The following is a 26,671-nucleotide window of genomic DNA, read 5'->3' as shown; positions in this document are numbered from 1 at the left end:
ATGGAGGTTTCCTTCTACTCCTAGTTTGCTATGAGTTTTTTTTTAAAACATGAGTGGATACTGAATTTTGTTAAATGATCTTCCTGCACGTAGTGAGATAAGCATATGAGTATTCTCCTATGTTCGTAAATGTGAATTGCTACTAATGTTTTAAGTGTTAAAATACTGAAATTCTGGAATAGACCTAACTTTTTTATTACCAATTTTATGTAGGCTAGATTTGATTGGCTAATTTTATGATAGGATTTTCACATCTTTGTTCCTGAGAGAATTCGGCTTATATTTTTCCTTGTTTATAATGTCCTTAGGATTTGATGTCTAAGTTTTGTTGACTTCATGGAAAAACAAGAGTATTTCCAATTTTTCTATTTTCTGGAAGAATTTATATACTAACAGTTATTTATTCAAGTGTTTTGGAGAATTCACCAGTGGAGCCATCTGAGCCTTGAGATTTTCTTATGGGAGGGCTTAATTACTGATTAGGTTTATTATACATATGCACATACATACAGTTCTCCAGATTACATACATCAGATTTCCATTCATTCTAGTACCTGTTTTGATTATGTCTTTTCCTTAAAAAATTATTCTTGAAAATATGCTTGTAGCATAGACCCTAATTGCAGCTGTTTTGGCACAAATCTAAACAAGTCACCATGTAAAATCTCGTCACCTAAACTGAAGGATCAACTTCCCAAGAATTGTTTTGAGCTTTGTTTACTTCCAAAGCATCAAGAAATGTATGTTTCTTGACAGATAAGTAATTTCTTCACTTCCCATTCTTCTTTTTCTTCTCTCTAATGGGCTTACAGATAAATACTCTCCCATGGTATACTGTCTCTTTTCAATTATACAGTACTGGTGTGCTGGGCTTTATTGTACAGTTATCTTTTTTCCCATACATGTGTACAACAGGTATACATAGGTGATGCCTAGTTGATTCTGTCAATGTACTTGTACCAAGTACAACATAACTAAAGTACAAGCCTTTCTTTCTTGTTTCCTCTGGTTAGTGTCAATAATTCCCCAGAATTCAAGGAGGGTCTTAAACATCTTTTGCAGTTGTTTTGCACGTTTTCTCCTTTTAGTTTCAACTTTTTAGTACTGTGATACAAGCAGTCTATTCACTCTTTCTTTTGGGTCTTGTTACTGCAAAAAACACTGGCTGATATACTGAGGCTGAATATATTTAAGTATATTTGGAGTCTGATAAAAATAGAAGAAAGAAAATCTATTTGGGGCTGATGTTTAAAAGAAGAAATGCTTCATAAAAAGTCTGTCCTATTTGGAACTTACTGTCTTACATAAACATTTTCCATTTTACAAACGAATTCAGTAGAAGATTTTTAAAAACAGTAGCTTCCTGAGTTTATTACAGATTGCTAACTATTTGACATAGATAATGAAGAAAAGGAAACCTGGTAAATAAAGATTACTGATCATTGAAACTTATTTGGAAATGAATTAACAGTAATCTGAAATTACAATATAACTCAAGAGATGAATATGATTCTATTTGAAAATGTGAATCACCATACACAAAAATAAACTCAAAATGGATTAAAGATCTAAATGTAAGACCAGAAACTATAAAACTCCTAGAGGAGAACATAGGCAAAACACTCTCCGACATAAATCACAGCAAGATCTTCTATGACCCACCTCCCAGAATATTGGAAATAAAAGCAAAAATAAACAAATGGGACCTAATGAAAATTAAAAGCTTTTGCACTACAAAGGAAACTATAAGTAAGGTGAAAAGACAGCCCTCAGATTGGGAGAAAATAATAGCAAATGAAGAAACAGACAAAGGATTAATCTCAAAAATATACAAGCAACACCTGAAGCTCAATTCCAGAAAAATAAATGACCCAATCAAAAAATGGGCCAAAGAACTAAACAGACATTTCTCCAAAGAAGACATACAGATGGCTAACAAACACATGAAAAGATGCTCAACATCACTCATTACCAGAGAAATGCAAATCAAAACCACAATGAGGTACCATTACACGCCAGTCAGGATGGCTGCTATCCAAAAGTCTACAAGCAATAAATGCTGGAGAGGGTGTGGAGAAAAGGGAACCCTCTTACACTGTTGGTGGGAATGCAAACTAGTACAGCCACTATGGAAAACAGTGTGGAGATTTCTTAAAAAACTGGAAATAGAACTGCCATATGACCCAGCAATACCACTTCTGGGCATACACACTGAGGAATCCAGATCTGAAAGAGACACGTGCACCCCAATGTTCATCGCAGCACTGTTTATAATAGCCAGGACATGGAAGCAACCTAGATGCCCATCAGCAGATGAATGGATCAGGAAGCTGTGGTACATATACACCATGGAATATTACTCAGCTGTTAAAAAGAATTCATTTGAATCAGTTCTAATGAGATGGATGAAACTGGAGCCCATTATACAGAGTGAAGCAAGCCAGAAAGATAAAGAACATTACAGTATACTAACACATATATACGGAATTTAGAAAGATGGTATCGATGGCCCTATGTGCAGGGCAGAAGAAGAGACGCAGAAATACAGAACAGACTTTTGAACTCTGTGGGAGAAGGTGAGGGTGGGATGTTTCGAAAGAACCGCATGTATATTATCTGTGGTGAAACAGACCACCAGCCCAGGTGGGATGCATGAATCAAGTGCTCGGGCCTGGTGGGCTGGGAAGACCCAGAGGAATCGGGTGGAGAGGGAGGTGGGATGGGGAACCGGGATGGGGAACACGTGTAACTCTATGGCTGATTCATATCAATGTATGACAAAACCCACTGAAAAATTAAAAAAAAAAAAAAGAAAATGTGAATCTATATTACAAACACTCATATTTTCTAAAGGGAAGCAAGTTCTGAGTCACACAGTCCTAAGTCCCCATTGGTGTCTCTTTTGCAAATAAACATATGAAGGGATTTAACCAAACAAGATCATGAAATAGGTGACCAGATCTGCAAAATATTCTGAGACCAAACCAGAGAGACTAATCTGCACATAAAATATGCAACTTTGAAGAGACAGCATTATTAGAAAAACTGCTTTCACGAGGTTCAACAACTCAATAATGACAAGACTGAGAAAATACACTGCAAATTATCAAAGAGAATGAAATACTTTGTCATTGCATCACAAAGACCCACATATTTTGGTCTTCACAAACAAAAGCAATACACAGATATGACAAGATTTGCCCAAAAATATTTTACTATTGCTATTCTAATAACTGCTAATATTCTAATTCTTTTCTAAAGAGCATGTGTAAGACTAGACTTGTGTAATAAATTAATTAGAATGAAGAAACAGAATTTTTAATGCCTTTGTTTACCCACAAAAGATAATAGCTATTTTATGTAATTAAACAGTTAAACAGTCTGCATATAAAAACAAATGCATTTATTTTCTCTGGAAATAAAAGAGAAAATGAACATTTAGACTTGGGATTAATTATTCTGATAAAATCACATGAAATCTTCAGTTTCAAACTTGGTCTTTGTTTTTAGGTGGCAGAAGTTAGCTGGATAATGGATTTCCGACCTCATTAGTCAAGGCTTGAATATCCTTAGGAATGAGCTCATTATCCCAGAGATGAGTAAGTTTTAGTAAAAATTTTCAGTTTGATTGTTTTTAAGAGTAACTAACAAGATTCAAAGCTAACTAAAATCATTCCAGTTTTGTTTTTTCTTCCCTCTCCCAACCTTAGATGTGCTTGATTTAGCAGCTGCAGGCCTCAGCCTTTGGAAGTGCTTCTTTCCATGTGGTCATCAGGGTTGTCCTAAATGCAGCAACTGGGTAGAATACAAACTACAAAAAAGTGCAAAATACCAGAGGGCTCTGCGGCACCCTGTCCTCCCGACAGTGCGGACCCATCTCTTCACGGTAAGATCTGAATATTTATTTCTATTCTTTATTTGGCAGCACCAGGTCTTTGTGGCAGCATTCAGGATCTTTTAGTTGTGGCATGTGGGATCTAGTTCCCAGACCAAGGATCAAACCCGCCTCCCTTCCCCCAGCACTGGGGGCACAGTCTTAGCCACTGGACCACCAGCGAGGACACCCTTCACGGTAAAGTTTTAAAGGGCCTCTGAATTCTTCAAGAAAGGTTACATTATGTATAAGATATAATTTTAGGGTGAAGTGTATTTTATGGTAATAACTCCCTGAAAATTGGTATTTATAGCAAATTTCTACTAATTAGCCTTTTTGATTAGCAAGAATATCCACTATATGTTGGATAACTATATGTTTCCATGTAATTTTACTACATGGAAATTTTTTAAAACCACATTTTAAAATATCTAATAGCTGCTTTCTTTATACCTTGACTATGAGCAGGAACTATTAAGGCAATATTCAAATGAAACAGAATTTCTTCTTTCTGTTTCTAGAATTTTGAAACCTCTGTTTACATGCAGAAACACCGTGTGAAAGGAGGGAAGCAGCTACAAATCAGAAGGCAGACAGTAAAATGAAGTTATTTACTAGAATCTGCCCTTGCTTGCAGCTCTCTGGCTTGATTGAGGAGGTTCTCGCTCTCATCTTTATGGTAAATGATCTGCGTATCAATCCCACTCACAGCCTACAAAGAAATCGGAGAGAGAAAGTAAGAATGACAGCAAAAGAAATCAAATTTTCATCGTTCTAGGATTTAAATGCTTTACACTTTATCTGCTAAACACCAAGCAAAATTCATACGGCTTCATTTTCATAGTTCGAAATTAAGGTCAAATGTAAACTGAGAAAATAATATCCTTGATATTTACAAGGTAAATGGTTTTTGAAGAAAATTCAGTGAACTCAGAACAGTGCCTGGCCAAGGCCCCACCAAAGTGCTTGTCACGAAGAAGCTGTTGAATAAACAATGTTTTTGAGTTGAAGAAATCTGAATATATGCATAAAGTATCTTCTCTAGTGGCGTGCTGCAGTCCATGGCGTCACAAAGAGTCGGACACGACTGAGCAACTGAACAACAACCTTCTATATCAGCAGGAACTAGTCTTCGATATTTTTTATTCAGGGACTTTGGTTTAAAAAAGCTTATGTTAAAGGAACAGGCATTCAGTGACTGGAATATGACACATCTTGAAGAATCTGTACTACTACTGAAGCATTCATAACATAAATAAAATGGTCTTTTCTCAGTTCTACTGCTCTTTCTGCCATTTGCATTACATTGTAAGCTCAAGAGATGACATTAGGAAACAAAGTCATAAGCCAGGAAAAGGCAACATATTGATATAAAAATGAATGTTAAAATAAGGGAATACTCACATCATAAATTCGATCAGTGATGTTCAAAGCCTGTTCTGCTGTTTCATTGGCTTCACTAACATAATTGGCAATATTTTCATAGACATTTGAAGCATCCAAAGCCTTCTGTACCAATCCATTCATATCTGAACTGTGCAAATTCCTGTTAATGAACAAACCTGGCATTATTGCCCCTTTTTACCTCCTTGGGAAATAGGGCCATTTTTAGAGTCTGATTAGAATACTTCCAGGACTATAAGCACTTCCTTTTTGTTTTTTTAAAGTTACCTGACTGGGCAGTGTTCACACACGCCCCCCCTCCTCACCCCTCCACTGCCCCCCTCCCACCTCGTGGCCTTTTCTAGGGGCGCATCATCTTCCCATTCCTCTGCTTATAGTTCTTTCAAGACTTCACCTTGTTTTCGCTTCTTGGCAATTGCCTGCCTGGCAGCAGCCTCAAGGAAAGGAAACGCTGATTTTAAAACAGCATCTGCACCTCTTCAAGCAAGAGCTTGTTTATGTGGTGGCGTCAGCCAGAGGAATGAACCCACATTCATCCCCACCTACTGCTTACCCGAATCAGCACTGTTATTCCCTTCCTGTCAAAGAAAGTAAGGCTCTCAGAGAGGGTGCATAACCTCAGCAGGGTGTTATTAATAAATATTAGCTGGTTTTACTCTATTTATTCAATCTTATTTCTTTCTTTTATATAACAGATCACATATTTCTTGAAGAAGGGTTATAGCATGTATTGAGCATCCCATGCAGATACTGGGTCAGCCCCATTCCATATGCTATATCACTACATCTTACCACACCTGTGAAGCTGACATTGTTATTCCTTTCCCATGGAAGTTGCTGAGGCTCTGAGGAAGGGTGCACCACTTGCCCAGGGCAAACGTGGTTAACATCTGTCTCACTCCTGAGGCCTAGCTACTCCCCTTAAGTGCACAGCCCTACCTCACAACCAGCCTGATTTCTCTGCCTTTGTCTCCTCTGACTCCTGTAAGGTTCCTCTAATATTTACTGATACCCATCATGCACTGGGGGGCTTCCCTGGTAGCTCAGCTGGTAAACAATCTGCCTACAATGCAGAAGACCCTGGTTCAATTCCTGGGTCAGGAAGTTCCCTTGCAGAAGGGATAGGCTACCCACCCCAGTATTCCTGGGCTTCCCTGGTGACTCAGATGGTAAAGAATCTACCTGCAAAGAGGGAGACCTGGGCTCGATTCCTGGGTTGGGAAGATCTCCTGGAGGAGGACACGGCAACCCACTGCAGTATTCTTGCCTGGAGAATCCTCATGGACAGAGGAGCCTGGAGGGCTACAGTCCATGGGGTCACAAAGAGTCAGATAGGACGGAGCGACTAGGTACAGCATAGCACATCATGCACTAGACACCCCCATGCAGAGGTTGATAACAGTATGTGCCTCAAAGGATTGAAGTGAGGTCCAACAGGGATAAAACACGTTTAGTGCTTCGTACCATGTCTGGCATCTAGCAAATCTCAGGGCTTATTATTACACTTAAACTATTTCCTAAATGAAAATTTCAAGCTGTATGGGTATCCACATAGTAATTCATATTACTGACAAACTCTTCTTCTTCCTCTATACTAAGAACTCCACCCTCATTTTTGCAGCCCATCCTAAACCCTCTGTCTTAATTTTATTCAGTCTTAAACCCACCAGTTCCATCCTTCCCCCCCAACTCTGGATACTGATGATTAGTGTCACTTTATTCATCAGTAACTTCTCACAAGAGTCACTGTGATGTGACCTACATGACACTGCAGCTCCTACCTGGCTCCTCTCTTCACACCACCTGGACCTACTGAACTCAGCTAATCGTTTCTCAGCCTCCTTCATCCAGTTTCAGTCTCTGTGCATCGGCTTAGGCTCAGAGAGACTTCCTTTGTATTTCCTTGGCAACTCCCTTCTCTTTTGTCCAAGTTCACCATCATTCTGGCTCCTCTACAATAGGGCTGATATCTGTTAGGCACACTAAGGGCCCACAAAGATGCTTTCATGTTAAATTTTTTTTTTTAATCAGAAGAAAAATGAGGATAACAGTAATTCTTACATTAGACTTTATATCAAGGTAGTTATGACATATAATTAATTCTTTTTTACAGCCCATGAAAATTATAATGCAGCCCTGCTCTGCAGAGGTAATTCTGATCCAAATGCTTGCTACTTATATCTCCCTATAACTCCCTGTTCAGAAATGGAAAAGAGTAAAATCTGAGAAGGTTTGAAAAGAAATGGACAAAAGGTATAAAATGTTACCAATAATTTAAACACACAAAAATTCTGCTGGCTAGAGTTGGTGAGCAGATATACCTAAGAACTTGAAACAAAAAGCCTTTATTTCTTTGTTTTCATTACTAGGCACAAAACGGGTACTAAATCGATATACAAAATAAAAATGTGCTTTTGAAATGGAAGCTTCTTGATGAATTATATGTATTTCTATTTGAGACAATATGCAAATCTACTGGGTATACCAGATAGATGTCAAAGACTATTCACATTTTGAAGAGAAGACATCTATAAATTTGGATGTTTTCCTGAATATATGTAGAAAATATACTAAACATAAAAAGGAGACTTAAGGTGATTGATATTTCTGATTATGTTTCATGTACAGCTTGGGGTTACTTCCTTAGAAGTTCTAGCTAGAACTCTAGTTTGCTGCAGGGTGACATTTAGAGAAGGTTTGTGTTGCTATCCCATTCAATGAGCTGTTAGTTGCTCAGTGGTGTCTGACTCTTTGTAACCCCATGAACTGTAGCCTGCCAGGCTTCTCTGTCCATGGGATTTCCCAAGCAAGAATACTGGATTGGGTTGCCAGTCCCTTCTTCAGGGGTTCTTCCCAACCCAGGGACGGAATCCAGGTCTCCTGCATTGCTGGCAGATTCTTTACCATTTGAGGCACCAGGGAACTCCCAGACAGCTGTAGTTACTAAATGACAAAAGAACGATGAAGACAGCCATAAAATTAATCTCAAAAACAATAACCTAACAATACAGTTATTACCAAAGCTAGCATTTTCTCCAAGTTCCATTTGACTGGTTTGATAAAAAGCCCATTTCCTGGGAACATGACACTCAGCTGTATACAACACCATCTCACACACCAAGATTTTACCCATGATCTATCCATCCCCACTCCAACCCTGCCCTCTCTTCTTGGGAGACTTGGAAGGATATTTGAAAATTTTGGCAATCAGAAAAAAAAGATGATTTAGTTTTGAACAGAAGTGAATACTGGTTCTTATTTAATTCATGACCTTTGCCAATTCTTGTTTCTAACTGCCAGATTTGCAATCTTTCTATTCAATGATCTCGTTATTTACCCTTTTTTTTTTTTTAGGATCATGAGTTAAAAGTCCAATCTTTTAGTACATTTCAATTAACGTTAAATGAGTGCTTATGACTCTTTTCTAGGTACTGTGAGGAAAACCATCAACCAATGTTCTCTTAACAGGTGATGAAATAAAATAGTTCCTGCCGGGCACTGTGGAGCAGCTAGAGGATTTGACACAAGTCCCTTATGTTGTCGACTTCCTACCAGCTTTACTTAAGACACCTGGATATGAAAAGCTCATGCTGTCTCTGAAATGACGGCAGAATTAGACCTTGCAGAAGGATCTGATTACCTGATAAAATTTTGTGCAGCAGTTATAGCCCTAAATAAAATGTGTTAGGTTATCCTATTAATTGTGGAACAGAGCTATCTTGCCTACAATTTCAGTAAACAACTGGTTCTCAAACGGGCTAACCAACAAACAAACAAACATGCAAACCCAACCCTAAAAACAAACTACTAACACTGTATCCCAGCAACCCTGTCATGTGAAAGTGAACAAAAATAAGTTACTCAGCCTGGAGATGTCTGCATTCTTAAAACCAAGGTATTACCTGCTCAACTCATCAGCCTCTTGCTGAAGGTTCCGTGCATGGTCAACAGCTTCCTGAACTAAATCATGACTGAGGTTGCTCAGGTTGGATAGTTTTCTTTGAAGCTCGTTTTTGGCTCCATCTATTTCGGCATAAATCCCTGATGCATTCTAAAGAAAACATTGAGAAAAATTGAATTTAGAGGGACTTAAAATATTTTTTGTAGGGAGCACCAAAGATAATCTCTATTCCTCCTTACTGTGAAGTTCAGTAAGCTTCAGGCCAGATTCAGAAGAGTCTAAAAGGCTATGCATGCGTGTTTAGTCGATTTAATTGTGTCCGACTCTTTGTGACCCTATGGACTGTAGTCCACAGGGCTCCTCTGTCCATGGGATTCTCCAGGCAAGAATACTGGAGTGGGTTGCCATGCCCTCCTCCAGGGGATCTTCCCAACCCAAGGATCAAACCTGCACTGCCTGCAATGAAGGTGAATTCTTTATGATTGAGCCACCAGGGAAGTCTAAAAGACTATATACATAGATATTTACCTATTTGCATCTTCAACTCTTCTACTGATTCAGACATGCTCTGCCATTTCTCATCTAAAAAGAAAACTAAACTAAATAGAAATGCTCCACTGTTCTCACTTCTCCCTAATTTTAATCCTTTCATAGCAAAATAGAATCCCTCTGCAAATAAAGTGTCTATACATGCTATCTCTATTTCATCATTTTAAAATTAACACTTTTGACTTACTCCAGTCTGGTTTTTACCTCACTGTTCCACCAACACAGAAATTTACTTAATAATTTCTGAGCTACTAAGTCTCATGGTTCTCACTCAGTTCTCATCTTATTTGACCTCTCACCTGCATTTCCTGTGCTGACTACTCTCACTGACACTCACCTTGCGATGTGACCTCTCTTAATTTTCAGTTCAACTGTGGACCTATGATCTTGGCTAAAGGTCACACATAGGATGCTGCTACAAACCTATTACTTCCAGGCTTGGCTGGGCCCTCAACACTGAAAAGAAATTTGCTCTCCTGGCCATTCAACATAGTGATTCTAAACACTGTCACTGTTCCAAAGCCAATACGAATTCCTCCCATCACCTCTACCTGATTCTCAGCAGGTCACTTTTCTTTTTATCTAGAAGACATAAGCCAACTGTTAGTGGGGAGCACTTTTTTTGAGCTCATGACGTGACATTCCATCTCTATGAAGGGAGCTCAGTTAGTGACCTTTGCACCTTTTCCTTACTTTGCTCTGAGAGGAGAAGTGGTTTATTTAATTGGTAAATTTAGGGGTATAACTATATAGACTCTGCTCAACTCCAGACAGCTGCCTCTGGGGAGCAAGCTGCCAGCAGAAAGCTGAGTTTTTCTGTGCTCCTCCATACAGTGCAAGCTGCCCTGGGCACCCCCATAAACTCTGCAGTGTTGGCAGTTTCAGTGGGCAGACCTGCTAATTCTGGAACTGGGTATCAGCCATCCCATTTGGCTAAGAGATCTTTTAAAAAGCCACACCTCAATTTAGCTGAAATAAAGGTGATATTCTTGATTTTCATATTTACTATTTTTCAACATTTTAAGAACTTAGGTCCTAAAGGTAGGTAGCATTTACTGATAGCTCTCCTCAGAGATTCCAACACTGACAACCAGTAATTTCTCCAAATGGGCTGAGTACAGTAGACAGTGGGGGGCTGGAAGGTGGAAATGGCAACTATTTATAACTCTTGAGATGTTTTTTGTGAAGCAGAGTAATGGTGCAGAGATAAGAGGGGATGTGAGAGTTTTTAATTTTTTTTAAAGATATCAGATACTAGAGTATGTTTCTATATTGGCAGGAATGATTCAGAAGAGTAAGAACTGGGCAAAATAGAAGAGAGAGGGCACAAGTTGAAGGACTGAAACCCAGCAACCCTACTGTTGAGCAGAGGAAGTGTGGGATTCAGAACACAGGTCGGGGGCCTGAACTCTGACAGGGGAAGGGACATTTCACTAATTAGAACAGAAAGGAAGGGAGAAGCAGGATACACAGGCAAGCAGACTGGTAGATTTGGGGAGTGAAAATGAAGGGAGTTATCTTCTCATTGTTCCTAATTTTCACTGAAGCATGAAGCAAGTTCACCAGTCAGACTGATAGGAGGTGGGTTTCCCACCAGTCATACTGGTTTCTCTGGTGTGGCCACGATGCTGAGGGTACTTGGGTTTACTGGGTTATGGGATTGGAATTCTCAGGTAAGTATAATAGAGAAAGAAGTACGTATGGAAGTAAAGGGTGTTTGCAAAGAATGATTATACTGATAATTTTAACTGCTCGTGCTGCAGTCCACAGGGTCACAAAGAATCGGACACAACTGAGCAGATGAACTGAAGGAAGGAAGACTATGAAAGGTGTAGGGCGAATGAGATGGAGGAGGTTTTGGAGTGGCTGGAGAGTTTCTGGAGTGCACATCTACAGTAAGGGCAATAAGAGATGGTGCTTAGGGTGCTCAGTTGCAACCGACTCTTTGCAACCCCATGAACTGCAGCCTGCCAGACTCCCCTGGTCCATGGAATTTTCCAGGCAAGAATAGTGGAATGGGTTGCCATTTCCTTCTCCAAGCTTAGGGAGGGAAGTGCTTGATACTGGGATTTGGGAGAGGCACTCTTATTGATGACAAGATCTGGGTCTGTTCATACGAGGGATTACAGAGGTGGATGGGGAGGAAAAGCTTGTTGGACAGGAGAAGTTGAAGGAACTGGAGGTCTGAGAGCTGGTAGACTCATTCATCTGGGTTTTGATGTCACTGAGGAACCAGATGGGAGTAGGGATAGAAAGGAAGCTAAAACTGTCAAAGAATAGGATGGTGATCAGATGACTTTAAGATAATATCCTTTTAAAGGTAATAAAAATGAGCCAAGAGTACTTCAGTGATAGTTTGGTTCACTGCATTTATTGGAAAATTTCTACTTTAAAAAATGTGACTTTCATTGACTTTGAATTCCAGCTTTATTGAACATACAACTTATGTGTAAAGAGTGAGTAGGATGCATCTACATTTGCACTTTCAACAGAACTTTCTGCCTGGCTGTGCTGCCCAAAATGGCAGCCACCAACCACATGTTGTGCTACTGAGCATATGATACCTGGCTAATGTGACTGAGGAATATTTTTTTTTTACTTTTGGCTTCCTTGTTACAAGAGGGAGCAAATCTCTAGTTGCAAGGCGAGCACTTCTCACTGTGGTGGCTTCTTCGGTTGTAGGACACAGGCTCTAGGGTGAGCAGGCTTGCAGCAGCAGTTGCAGCATGAAGGCTCAGAGCAATTGTGGCGCTTGGGCTAAGCTGCTCTGAGGCACGTGGAATCTTCCCAGATTAGGGATTGAATCTCTGTCCTCTGCATTAGCAGGTGGATTCTTAATCACTGAACCACCAGGGAAGTCCTAAATTTTATTTCGTTTTAAGTAATTTAAAATTTAAGTAGCCATATGTGGCTAGTGGCAACTGAACAATGAAAGAAACTGAAAAATGCAGTCACCTGATCTTAGTTTAACAATGCCACCGAACTTCATAGAATGGAGTCAATTACTCCTCTGTGACACTGCTAATGTTCTAACCTATTATGAATACTAACCTGAACAAGTCACATGTGTCCTTACCTTTATTATGCTATCAAGTTCTGAAAGGGTCAGCCGTGGCATCATCAGTGAGTCGGAAGACGTCCTCAGAGACGCGTTCACCCCTTCCGTCTGTTCCCTTACTCTCTCATGCTGTTTCTGCAGGAGGAAAAGCAAGGGAGAGAGAGAGAAGGTCACTTTAGATAAGGAAGGCATTAGGGAGGGTGCTGTCAGCCTGCTGTCACTGCATTCAGACAGATCCTATCTCAGACCCACCACTGAATTGCTGTGCCATGCTGGGGAATTCCACCCAGCCCAGGCTCAGCTTTTTCATTTATAAAATGGAGAAAGCTCCTCAGGAGCTTCGAAGAACTTAGTTATGATTATTACTTACAGTGCCATCACATCAAAGAGGACTGACACTCCAAAGAGGGCCCCTGCTTCTTTCTCCATAAATGTGAAGTGGGGCCAAGGCTATGGGACTGAACACAGGCTCCATATTTGCAGTCACTGAAAAGTGACCTAATTCCAGAAAGCATTTATCATGTGCTAACTTTGGGCCAGGCACAAATAGTGCATCTGGACAGGAATAAAGTATATACAAAAGAATCTTAAAGTCCTTTCAGAAATTTAAAGTGACCCTAATATCAAAGCATAAAATTCTGATCTCGCTTCTTCCTACTCTTTATGTTAGATGATCAGGTGTTTTGAAGAGGTAAATTGCCCAAGTGTGGATATATTTTGTCCCTCTTTGAAAAAAAAAATTAAAAATTTTATTTATTTATTTTTGGCTGTGCTGGGTCTTCGTTGCCGCATGGGCTTTTCTCTAGTTGCAGCAAGTGGGGTCAACTCTCTAGCTGTGGTGCACCGGCTTCTCATTGAGGGGTCTTCTCTTGTGGAGTGCACGGGCTTCAGTAGTTGTGGCACATGGGCTCGGGAGTTGCAGCTCTTGGGCTCTAGAGCACAGGTTCAGTAGTTGTAGCACACAGGCTTAGCTGCTCTGCAGCATGTGGGATCTTCCTGGACCAGGGATAGAACCCATGTTTCTTGCACTGGCAGATTCTTTACCACTGAGCTACCAGGGGAGCTCTTTCTTCCTTTTTTTCCCTCAAAAAATTTTAAATTGAAGTATACTTGATTTACAATGCTGTGCTACCTCTGCTGGACAGCAAAGTGACTCAGTTATATACACATTGCTTTTTTATATTCTTTTTCCATTATGTTTTATCACAGGATATTGAATATAGTTCCCTGTGCTATACATTAGAACTTGCTGTCTATCCATTCTAAACGTAATAGTCTGTATCTACCAACCCCAAACTCTCAGTTCATTCCTCTCCCTTGCCACATCCCTCCTTGGCAACCAGAAGTCTGCTTCCCTGTCTACAAGTCTGTCTCTGTTTCTGTTTTGGAGATGGGTTCATTTGTGCCATATTTAGATTCCACACATAAGTGATATCATATGGTAGTTGTCTTTCTCTTTCTGACTTACTTCACTTGGGAAGACAATCTCTAGTTGCATCCATGTTGCTGCAAATGGCATTATTTGGTTCTTTTTTATGGCTGAGTAGCATTCCATTGCAGAAAGAAACAGCAACCCACTCCAGTAATTTTGCTTGGAAAATTCCATGGATAGAGGAGCCCAGTAGGCTATAGTCCATGGTGTCGCAAAGAGTCAGATACTACTGAGCACACATACACAGTATTCCACTGTGTATATATACCACATCCATTCATCTGTCAATGGACATTTAGTTTTTTTCCATGTTTTCACTATTGTGAAATATAGAGAAATTCAATATTGTGAATAGTGTTGCTATGAATATTGGGGTGCATGAATCTTTTTGAATTGTGATTTTCTCCAGGTATATGCCAAGGAGTGGGATTGCTGAGTCATATGGTAGTTCTGCTGCTAGTTTTTTTAAGGCATCTTCATATTTCTTTCCATAGTGGCTGCACTAGTTTATATTTCCACCAACACTGGGGGAGGGTTCCCTTTTCTCCACACCCTCTCCAGCATTTGTAATCTGTAAACTTTTTAATAATGGCCATTCTGACCAGGGTAAACTGATAGCTCATGGCAGTTTTTATTTGCATTTCTCTAATAATTAGTGGTGCTGAGTATCTTTATCATGTGTCTCTTGGCCTTTTGTATTTCTTCTTTGGAGAAATTTCCATTTTTCCATTGGGTTGTTCCAAGTGTGGATATACTTTCTGATGAACACTTTCATTTATACTTGTCACTCTGGAGTTTCACAGTCAGGGATGCTGTGATTCTGAAGAAACATTGTGGCACTTCCGAGATGCAAAGGAGCACAGAATGAAACTTTAGGAGGGGAAAAAGTAAAAGCCTCATTTTGTAATCTGAGTAAAAAATGAGCTGAAGTTACTTAAGAAATGGTAATTTAAATTGGAATTGAAATTTTTGTTATGTTATGGTATCACAGAAATCATTACAAAAGCCTACACTTGAATGACATATTTTAAAACTTTTTAAGTTCATCTTAACGTCCTGTCTCACTCCCTGGACTCTTTTCTAATTTAGTGGAAGAGAAGAATGAAACCCATTTTCTCCACATACCTTGCTACAGGGGAAGACATAGGTCTAGCGACAGAAGAGCATCTCATTTGAACATCCTCTTAAAGTATGAACTTTAAAACAAAATCAATTTCCCTTCAAAATCCATCAACTTTAATACAGTATGACTATCTGGGGTTAACCGTTCTTGTCTTCACAAGGACAGGTGGTTATACAGCTCTGCACAAAAGCAATATTTTAAAGTACGTAAAGAAGAAGGGTGAAAAAGATTGGTATTACCTAGATCTCTCAGAGCAGTTTTTCCGTTACAGAATCTGAGATAGGACCCCTTCTGGAAGCTCGTCTATCTGAGCTGCCTTATGGGAACACAGCTAACACCCTGAAGTAACAACCAAGCTTCAAAACCGTGTGCAAACAGCACTGCCTGATAAGCTCATCGGTAGTAGCTGGAAACAATATGCTTCAAGTTAAAGGGTTTCTGTCACGCGCCAAATATAGAATTAGAAAGAAATGAATAAAATTAGCTTTGAAACAGATATTCTCACAGAGAGATGGACAATTTGAACAGAAGAATATTTAGAAACTAATAATTAGTGAAAAATGACATAATTAGCATTTTTCAGCATGCTTCAGTATCCACTTCACATATGCACAAAATAAAAGTCTCTTCATACTTAAAAAAAAGAGAGAAAGTCTTGGGAAGGTGGAACTTTGGTTTATCAGAGACTCTAAACAGAGAGAATCTCATATTCATCTGATAAAGATTTTTATTATTGTTATCCTTTCACATTGGGAGTAGGAAGACAAATAATGTAATCACTAGTTGTGTGAGGCGAGCAGAAGTAACGTAACTTAGATTAGGAGTAGGCCTTCCTACTATCAGGTAGCTTTCGCTTAACAATGACCACTATTTGCCAATTAGGACCAATTAGCTTTCACCGATGTTTGCCAATTAGGAAATTAGGAACAGGGTGGAAACCCCCAGGAAAGTCCCGCCCGCGCAAAAGTATTGACCAATGAAATTGTTTTGCAAACGTGTAACCAATCCGATTCCCACTCTATAAATTTGTGTAACAGGTTGGGCTCGGGGCTCTCTGACCCACACCACTGCGTTGGTTGCGGCAGGGAGTCGTGACTCGAGTCAGTAATAAAACTTCCCTTCCTGCGAGTTGCATTGTTTTGGAAGCCTTCTCTCTTCCCGCTCGGGGATTCGGACATCGGGCATAACATTTGGGGGCTCGTCCGGGATCCCTTTACCGGGGGAAGAGAACACTTCCAGGACAGAGGGGAAGGATAGATAATAGCACCAGTGCTCAGGAAAACTCAGGGGGCCCGAAAACCCAGCACTGTGTTGCCAGCTGTCCGTGTGTTTGTCTTCGGTGTGTGTGCCGGCATTGTCTCAGGACAGGAAGCCCAGAGTAATTCCGGGGCCCTGCTGTAAAGCAGGGGAGGTATCTGGCACAGGGAAAGTCCAGAGTAATTCCGGGGCCCTGCTGTAAAGCAAGGGGAGGTATCTGGCACAGGAGAAAGCTTTCTCTAGCCGGCATAAGGCCGAGGCCAGCGAGCGCGCTGGAAGGCAGCCGGCTCTGTGGGAAGGAGAGTTCCTCTCCTGATCCCGAGTCTGGTCTGGTCAGGGGGCCCGAAACTGTGTTGTTGGCCGACGTTTGTCTGTCTGTGTGTTTGTCTTTGGCTCTCCGTGTTTGTCCGTGTTTGTGTGTGTGCCGGCATTGTCTCTGGTTTTTAATTAGACTCTTTTCAGGCAGGAGTTTCAGTGAACAGGCGAATGGTTGTGGGGCAATTGATGAGTCCTGGTCAGGAAAACACTCTGGCGGACTCTGAAGGCCCTACAATAAGTGCGCCTCAGTAACTAGAGCCCAACCAGGTGAAACTCTCCTTTCACTACGATTGTCAGCAGCTGTTGCAGGAGCGAATTCTGGCAGAAGCGCGGAAACGCGTCCCAGGGGTCAACGGGAGGCCAACCGACCAGCCTCATCTCGTGGACGAGGGGTTTCTTCTGTTGCCGTCTAACTGGGATTTTGAGCGAGCGGAAGGTAGGGAGCATCTCCGAGTGTACCGCCAGACTCTGATGGCACGCCTGCGGGCCACAGCAAGAAAGCTGACAAATTTGGCAAAGGTTCCACTGAGAGCCCGGCAGCCTTCCTAGAGAAGCTAATGGAAGCTTTCAGGCAATATACACCTATGGACCCCCAGGCTGAGGAGTCACGTGCTGCAGTTCTGTTAGCGTTTGTAAATCAGGCAGCACAAAAGATAGAGGGATTGGGAGAACAGACGATACAGGATTTATTGAAAGCAGCTTAAAAGGTATTTAATAATAGGGAGACCCCAGAAGAAAGGGAAGAACGAATTCGACGGGAGGAAAGGGAATTAGCTGAGAAGATCAGGAAGGAAGATAGAGAATATAGAACAAGGGAAAAGAGGAAGGACCAGAGGGAGCTAGCCCAGATTCTCTTTGCGGGGATAAAAGCCGGAACAGAATTGAGGGAACCTCGAGACCCCTGGACGGGAGAAAAACAGAAACCAAAAAGGCAGGCCCTAAAGAAAGATCAGTGCGCCTACTGCAGAGAACAGGGGCACTGGAAAAACAAGTGCCCTAAGAGGGACCTAAGGAGAGGTACGACCCAGAGAGAGAGAATCTCCCCTGGAACTCGAGTTCTATATGAGGGGGAAGACAGTGACTAGGGGAGTCAAGACTCAGCACCCCTCCCCAAGTCCTGGGTAACGAAAAGTAGATCTGGGGACCCACCAGGTGTCCCATTCGTTTTTGGTGATACCAGAATGCCCAGAGACTTGTTGTGGCCGATGGCATTCCCTGTGGATGCAGTCATGGGGAACTGGAAAATTCTGCTGAAGATTACATGTTAGATCTGAGGTACGGGGACCCTGAAAATCTGGAATTAGCGTACCTCTCTATGGTGGAGATCAGACCCAGAAAGTTACTCACTCACAGCTGTGGCACTTTACTTTGCTGATCAGTGGTGGGCTATTGAAAACATCTGTCTCTTCTAGAGAGAGGCTTAAGCAGGTGAGAACTCTTGGGGAGAGAATGGTTAACTCCTGTGAGGGTGAGATAGTACCCCATGAACCAGGAAGCTCGGCGGGGGATCACTCCCCACATTCGACGTCTCATGGATGCTGGAATTCTCAAGCGGTGTCAATCCCCTTGAAACACCCCCTTACTGCCAGTGAAGAAGCCAGGGGGGACAGATTACCTGCGAGAAGTCAACATACGGGTGAGTGACATACACCCCACTGTCTCTAACCCATACACCCTCCTGAGCAGTTTGCTGCCTGAGTGAAGATGCCTTTTTCAGCCTACCCCGGCGGCTCAGAGCCAGGAGGTATTTGCCTTTGAGTGGACTGAGGAGGAAGGCCAACTGGTAATCCCACAGAGGCTCAAGAGGCTCTGAGTGAGGACCTCTACGAATATCGGACTTGGCACCCAGAGGTCCTTCTGCTACACAATTAATAGCCCGGCAAGAGGTCACCTGTTTGGGGTATAAGATCCGGCAGGGGCAAAGGTGGCTAACCCAGGCCATGAAGGAAACAATATTGCAGATAACAGAGCCCAAGACCCCCCGCCAGGTGAGAGAGTTTCTGGGGACTGTTGGATATTGCAGACTGTGGATCATGGGGTTTGCTGAGAAGGCCCGGCCCTTGTATGAGGGAAGTAAAGAGACCCCAAACTGGACTTGGGCTGAGCCAATGAAACAGGCTTTCCAGACACTCAGACGGGCCCTACTAGAAGCCCCAGCCCTTGCCCTGCCTAACCCAAATAAGCCGTTCCAGCTGTTTGTAGCTCCATGATTGCAGCGAGATACTGGCGGAGGCCCTGGCGGCACGAAAAGACTTAACTGATGTACCCCTAGACAACAGTGAGCTAGTATGGTTCACCGATGGAAGCAGCTATGTAAAAGATGGGCAAAGGAAAGTGGGAGCCGCTGCGGTAGAATATGGCTCTGTGAAGTTTTATGCACTGTGTGGCTTTGGTGGGGTCTTAAGTTGTGGTCTGACACACACTGCTGTTCCTCTGGATTTGGCGAAATGCCGTATGCAGGCGGACCCACAGAAGTACAAGGGCTTTCTTAATGGATTTTCAGTTACACTCAAAGAGGATGGTTTCCGTGGTTTGTCCAAAGGATGGGCCCCGACCCTCATTGGCTACTCCCTGCAGGGGCTCTGCAAGTTTGGCTTTTATGAAGTCTTCAAGGTTTTGTACAGCAACATGCTTGGAGAGGAAAATGCCTATCTGTGGCGCACATCACTGTATTTGGCTGCCTCTGCCAGTGCTGAACATTGCTCTGGCTCCTATGGAAGCTAAGGTTCGAATTCAAACAACCAGGTTACACTCTGAGGGATGCAGCTCCCAAAATGTATACAAGGGGGTTGCTCCTCTTTGCATGAGACAGATACCATAAAGTTTGCCTGCTTTGAACGTACTGTTGCCGATTCTGTGGTGTCTGTGTTGAATAAAGAGAAGGGTAGCAGTGCCTCTCAGGTCCTCAAGAGACTTGGATTTAGAGGTGTATGGAAGGGTATCATCATGATCGGCACTCTGACTGCACTACAGTGGTTTATCTATGATTCTGTGAAGGTCTACTTCAGGCTCCCTCACCCTCCTCCCCCTGAGATGCCAGAGTCTCTGAAGAAGCAGCTTGGGTATGGACTGAATCTGCGTGTTGATAAAATACAACTGAACGAGAGATAATCCAGGCTTGCAAAGCGTGACAGCTGATGAGGACAGGAGAAAAAAGCAGCACACGGGAACGAGGTATCGAGGGGAAGAGCCAGGGCAACACTGGGAGATTTCACTGAGGTAAGGCCAGGCAAGTACAGGTATCACTATCTGTTGGTTCTGGTAGATACCTTCTCGGGGTGGGTGGAAGCCTTCCCCGCTAAGGGAGAGACAGCAATAGTGGTTGCTAAAAAGATCTTAGAGGAGATAGTGCCTAGGTATGGGCTGCTGGTGACTATGGGCTCTGATAACGGACCTGCCTTTGTGAGCCAGATTGTACAAGGGCTGGCCTAAGCTCTGGGGACGAAATGGAAGTTATATTGTGAATATAATCCCCAGAGCTCAGGACAGGTTGAGAAAATGAATCAGAACGAAGTTGGCAATAGAGACTGGCGGGGACTGGGTGACCCTCCTTCTCTTTGCACTCTTTCAGGCACGTAGCACCCCTTATAAGCTGCCCTTTTGAGATTCTGTATGGAAGACCCCTCCTGTGTGTATTAGAACCTAGATGGAAAGGCCCTTATGTTGTTCTCCTTACCACTCCTACTGCTGTAAAGGTCGACGGGATTGGACTCTGGGTTCACTGCAATCACGTGCGGCAAGCCACACCGGAAGAACAGGAGTAGAATGGAAGGCAAGACCTCACCCGTACTTGTCTGCTGGGAGGTCTCCTAATTCTCCTGCTGATCAGCGACGGGAAGACTCATGAGCTGCTCAACGAGACCTCAGGAATCCACCCTCCTGGGTCCACTTATAGTGTCAGTGGCCCAAAATGGAGAAGAGGAAGATTCCTCTACTTGAACAACAGACAGGGGGGAATGTGAGGCGAGCAGAAGTAACGTAACTTAGATTAGGAGTAGGCCTTCCTACTATCAGGTAGCTTTCGCTTAACAATGACCACTATTTGCCAATTAGGACCAATTAGCTTTCACCGATGTTTGCCAATTAGGAAATTAGGAACAGGGTGGAAACCCCCAGGAAAGTCCCGCCCGCGCAAAAGTATTGACCAATGAAATTGTTTTGCAAACGTGTAACCAATTCGATTCCCACTCTATAAATTTGTGTAACAGGTTGGGCTCGGGGCTCTCTGACCCACACCACTGCGTTGGTTGCGGCAGGGAGTCCTGACTCGAGTCAGTAATAAACTTCCCTTCCTGCGAGTTGCATTGTCTTGGAAGCCTTCTCTCTTCCCGCTCGGGGATTCGGACATCGGGCATAACAGTTGTATGGCTATTATTTGCACACATCAAAATGATTAAACTTTGTGGTTATTTTTGGTTTTGTATAAGGATTGAAATTTTGGTGGTTTTTTTTTTTTAAAAGCCATACTGTAGTTCTTACAGTGAAATGTGATACTAAAACACTTATGGTGAGTGGGGGGAGACATCTACGAGCAGATGATCACAATACAGACACAAGAATGGAGAGGAGCGGAGGAGGCTATTTTAGTTGAGAAATAACAAAGGCCCACACTGAAGAAGTTGTAGAGGAACGGAAAAGGAGGAAGATAGTTAAAAATATCCCAAAGGTAAAATGGGCCAGATCCTGTGGCAGATGAGATGTGAGGGTGGGAAAAATTCAAGGATAAGGATGAGTCCCAATAACTTTCTTAAATTCTGCTTAAAGAATTTATTTTGTGTTACACTCATAATTTTGTTATGCCAGATAATCATGTTTCTGTTTTTAAACAAAAATGCTACCCTGACCACTATTATTCTAAAAAAGATTGGCTAAGAGATTGCTCCAATGGTGCAAAATGGTGTTAATAAGTATAATTCACTTTTATTTAGGAAATTTGATGACAACTTACTGAAAGGTAGCAATGACTGAAAATCAGGATGGAGAACCTAATTTAAGTTGGGTTTGCTGATAACATAACAGAAGTAATGAATTTGCTCATAGCTGCTTCCTGTTTCTGACACTGCTTTTAGAGGCACATGTCTTCCTATCAGAAAAGGACCATTCATAGTGATGGTGTAGGCGCATGTGTCCCTCAGGGTAGAAGTGTGAGCACCACCAGTTCTAAATCTGGAGGTGTGGGCATGCACAAATCCTGGCCCCGTAAGGTGTCCTCTTTGGCAAGCTCTGACCAAGCCTGGGAAATTTTTTCACCTCTTTGTAATTTTAAGACCTTAGCTTGAATTAGACTCCCTATCTCTGCAGCTGCTGACCAGTCAGGCTGTGAGATTTGCTAATCAGGCCCTTCCAAAATCACACATATCCTTACAGGAAACACAGTTCTGTGTTGCTTTGGGATTTTTAGTACTCTCGGTATAAAAGAAGTTATACACAAGAATCATGCCTTGTTTGCTCAGTTGCAAGAGAGATACATCCAACACAGGCGGACAGAAGCACGAAGAACAACTGCGTTCTTCTTAGTCAATACACAAACTAAACAGCTGCAACACTTTCAACTTGATTTTAGTTGTACACACTTATATTAGCAAATGACAGTGGCAAAAAATGTGCAGATAATTTTAAAAATAAATATTTAAATGTACCAATATTTTTAAAACTGTTTACCAACTGTCTCTTCTTCATGTTGTGTTAATATATGCCCCAAATGCATTTGCATTTGCATTTAGTGTCCACTGTACCTCGTGGTCCCGCTGCCTGGCTGCTGTGGCTCTGTTCATGTCTTCAGCATCCCTGACATGGTTAAGGGCCTGGTCAAGTGATTCCTGGAGGTCTGACAACTTGGCGTTATAGTCGTCCAGCTGCTCCAGGACCACAGGAAACAGAGAGCGAGTGTCATTGTACTGCCTCTGCAAACTCTCAGCCTGGCTCAGCACTGGGAAGAAAGGCACACAGAAACTCAATCTGGGCTCCTCCCTTCTCCTCCCACCCCAGCCCACAGAAGCAAAGATGCAAATTCGGCAGGTGATATCTTTAGCAACAGCGACTGAAGCTGTTGGGTCACAAAAATGGCCCCATTATTTGAAGCTTTAAATATTATTTTGTAGGATTTGGACCATCCTAGACCACCATCAGCTAAAATGGGAGTTGATTAGTTTTCCTGTCAAGACAATGCTTTATGTGGAAATGATGTCATTCAACTGGGTTTATTATTACCCAGATTATTAATAGTTTTACCATACAAACAAAACTTGGATATACTACAGTTTTACTATTAGAGATATCTCCAATTATTTTGTCTATTATTGGCAAATGTACAACCACTCATCTTCTGTATTCTCTCCAGGCAGCTACTTTTAGTTGGCTCCTTTATTTAGGTCAAACTTAATCATTATTCTGGAATCATTACTCCAGAATCATTATTCTGGAAGATTAAATGGCAATGAAATATTCTTAAACTTTGCCTATGTCTTAATTCTCTAATCAAAGTTACATGCATTGCTTCTGTACCTTGATTCTATTTTTTCTCCAGGGACTATCAGTCTGTCTTACTGAGGTTTTGAATTTACTTTCATCATCATGAGCAGAAGATACAAGTTCATGGCTGAGTAGAGAAAGTGGCTGAAAAAATGCCTTTACTTGGTGAAAGGCTGCTAAGTGGGAGATGTATTTGGTTCCATTTCCCCAGAGCAGTCTTGTTAAATCCCCAGAGAGGCAAAGCATCTGGCTGTGACATGAGAGCTCCAGTCTTCCTGACAGCTGACTTCATCTGGACTCAGAAACAGGCCTGAGACTGCCTTATTTCTTACTATTTCTAAGACCTTGTAAGTCTGGTATCACAATATACCTTTATGCCAAAAATACTCCTCTATTAAAATATTCATAATAAGTTTAACAGAAGCTAATAGTGACAATTGTAGGGAAGTGATCTAATGTAGGTGTTCTTAACCCTTTCTGTATCATGGGCCCCTTTACAACCTGGCAAAGCCTTCAGATCCCTTCTTATATGTTTTTAAATGTACAAGATAAAATATGTAGAACTAAAAAGATGTATAAAAATTGGTAATATAATAATACATGTGCTTTCTTATCAGTGTGTTAACTAATAAGATTTAGAGGTGAAACCAATAACTACTAAAATTCTTGAATTATTGATGAATTTAACACTGTGAAATAACAGTGACAACTAAAATATGATACACAAACCTGTAGCTGCTTTTGTTGACTGTGTAGATTAAAATGGACACAATTTTTTGTAACTCTTCCTATTAAGAGTGGAGTCTTTTTCCTCACCCTTGAATCTGGGCTGGTTTTGACCAACAGAGGGCTTCCCTCATATCCCAGTTGGTAAAGAATCCACCTGCAATGCAGGAGAGCCCAGTTCAATTCCTGGGTCGGGAAGATACCCTGGAGAAGGGAAAGGCTACCCACTCCAGTATTCTGGCTATTGTATACTATACAGTCCATGGACTTGCAAAGAGTTTGACATGACTGATCGACTTTCACTTTCACTTTGACCAACGGAATGAATATGACATTGCTGAGTTCCAAGGACAGGCCTTGAGAGACCTTGTACTTTCCATTCCTGCCCTACCGGAAGGCTTCTGCCATATGAACAAGCTCAGTGAGCTTCCCAGAGAATAAAACCCCACATGGAGGGAGATGCCCGGCCATCCCAGCTAAGACCCCAGACATGTGAGTGAACTCCACCACACGGAGCAGAGATGACCTGTCTAGGTTGAGTCCAAACCAAATTGCCAACCTATGAAATCATGGAAAAATAAATGCTTATTTTTTTCATGTTTGGGGTAGACTGTGAGATAGTAATTGATAACTGATATAGTGACCAAGTCATAAATTCACTAATACTACTGTGGCTTGTTATTTACATTAATCACTAAAGGAAATGTTAAATTTCCAGTGAGGTTTCAAAGTCATTAAAAGTCATTCACGGACGTCAGAACATGAATGTTGCTGGGCTTCCTTACATTTTTACTGCTTTCTCAATGAGACTTCTCTTATTGAAGTTCTGGGAATTGCTTCCCTTAGTTTTCCTTCCCCCGTTTTTTCACCAGCTGCTATATTCCTATTTTTTCTCTTTAGGAGTAAAATCTTGTAGATTCCTTGTAGAACTTCAGCAGTTTCTCAAACGCTGAAGGTTGGCTCTGGGTTTAAAATTCCTGGTCTATATATAGACAGTCAAGTTGTCCTGAAGAACTCCCTGAGGCCACTTTAAATGCTCAGTGACTGAATATCGGGAATTGGTTGCTTTGACCAAATGCTGCCCTGTGACTGGGCGTCCTCTCCTGGCCCCACAAGGGAAGCAGACGTGTGCTGGCCTCTAGAAGTTGAATATACCTACATTCATGGGCTTCATCTGCCTCCTCGTCCACAAGTTCCCGCTGGGTGAGGAACGGCTGACGGCGTCGGATCTCCTCCAGCATCTTCTGTGCCAACACCAGCTTCTCAGAGATTTCCTCAGAGCTAAGTTCTTGCTCTTCCCCATAATACAGCATCTTGCTGCTGATCTCTGAAAGGAAGGGCACAGTGACAGAAGGTAGGAGGGAGAGGTGATGGGGAGTCTGACAGTGACGTCACTGAAAACAGGAACCGCGAGGGCAACGGGCAGGGCTGATCCTAAAACGGAGACAGAGACCCTATGCAAAGACAGCGTGGTGATGGTCATGCTGTGGATACCGGTGTCGGCCCTGGAGTTCATCATATACTCCAGGGAGAGATTAAACCAAAGGAAGTCACTCTTCTTTGCTTTTCATTTGGTGACTTCAGAACAGGAGTGGAATTAATACAAAGTTTGCTCTGATTTCAGTTGAGTCTGATTTTACCGTGATTCAAAAATGTTAATATGTAAGAAACACAAATTTAGGGTCTTTGATCAATCTTTTATACAATAAAATACATAATTTTGAGAAATGTTCTGATGTATCACCTGTCACACATAGGAGGCACTGGTGATATTCACTGTAATTTAGCCAAGGATTTTACCTAAGCTCTAAGCCAAAATGAGTGTATACTGATGGCTGTTCAAGTGAGACTTTCAGATTGTTGTACAGACTAGATATAATACAGAGGTTTCTTATAGCAGGATGTGAGCTTTTACTCATTAATATATACATTTTTTTTTGCAACTGCTGTTTGCCTTCTGTGGTATGACTGCCTGGCAAGACTGTTCTGTTCTGACTCTGGGTCATTCTCAGCCTACATCGAAAAGTAGCATTCATTTCAGAACCAGAGGGACTGCTGAGGCTTAGAGGCATTAGATGGGTTGTCTGAATACTGGCAGAGCTGAGCAGGCCTCTGGCTCCCTCTTCCTACTATATATGATCAGATGAAAGTTATGTAATTGCCACCTTGTCCTACGGTAGCTCCAGGAGGAAGCATTTTATCTTCCTGGCATAAATGAAATTGTCTGTCTGTGGTTTACTATGATCTATGTGGTTGGCCAGACAAGATGGGTAAGCAACACTGGTCTCAAATAAATCACACCAGGATAAGGGCTTGTATTTTACGTGGATAATAGCTTGAAGGTCACCGGTAGTTACTTTAGAGATGGCTGGCACACCGTTGGTGTTGGGCAGCATCCCTGAATTCTGAAGCAAGGAGATAAATGGGGGAGAGGCTTTCAGTGCTGTAAATATCACTGATAGGAGTTTTAGAGAAACTAAGGTATGCTCAAACAAAACTCAAGCAGGAATTAAATACTGATTTCTCAAGTAAAGTCTAAAATACTAACCCTTGAAATA

At 41.9% G+C, this 26,671-nt stretch overlaps 1 protein-coding gene across 2 annotated transcripts in view; it reads right to left on the bottom strand.

The window, feature by feature from the left end:
• Positions 1–26,671, bottom strand: part of LAMA4 (laminin subunit alpha 4) — a 146,155-nt gene that overhangs the window by 42,482 nt on the left and 77,002 nt on the right. For both annotated transcript variants that reach the window (XM_065911803.1, XM_065911804.1), the window contains exons 10-15: positions 25,273–25,440; positions 22,652–22,845; positions 12,805–12,921; positions 9,181–9,329; positions 5,279–5,420; positions 4,490–4,586 (exon numbers count right to left, since the gene is read on the bottom strand). In XM_065911803.1, coding sequence (XP_065767875.1) covers positions 4,490–4,586; positions 5,279–5,420; positions 9,181–9,329; positions 12,805–12,921; positions 22,652–22,845; positions 25,273–25,440 — 867 coding nt within the window. The remainder of the gene's footprint in view (positions 1–4,489; positions 4,587–5,278; positions 5,421–9,180; positions 9,330–12,804; positions 12,922–22,651; positions 22,846–25,272; positions 25,441–26,671) is intronic.

Source organism: Muntiacus reevesi, chromosome 19, assembly GCF_963930625.1.
Source record: "Muntiacus reevesi chromosome 19, mMunRee1.1, whole genome shotgun sequence".
In the NCBI taxonomy this organism is placed as follows: domain Eukaryota; kingdom Metazoa; phylum Chordata; class Mammalia; order Artiodactyla; family Cervidae; genus Muntiacus; species Muntiacus reevesi.
The sequence above is the reverse complement of the archived record's forward strand: the minus strand, read 5'-3'. Positions and strand labels throughout refer to the sequence as shown.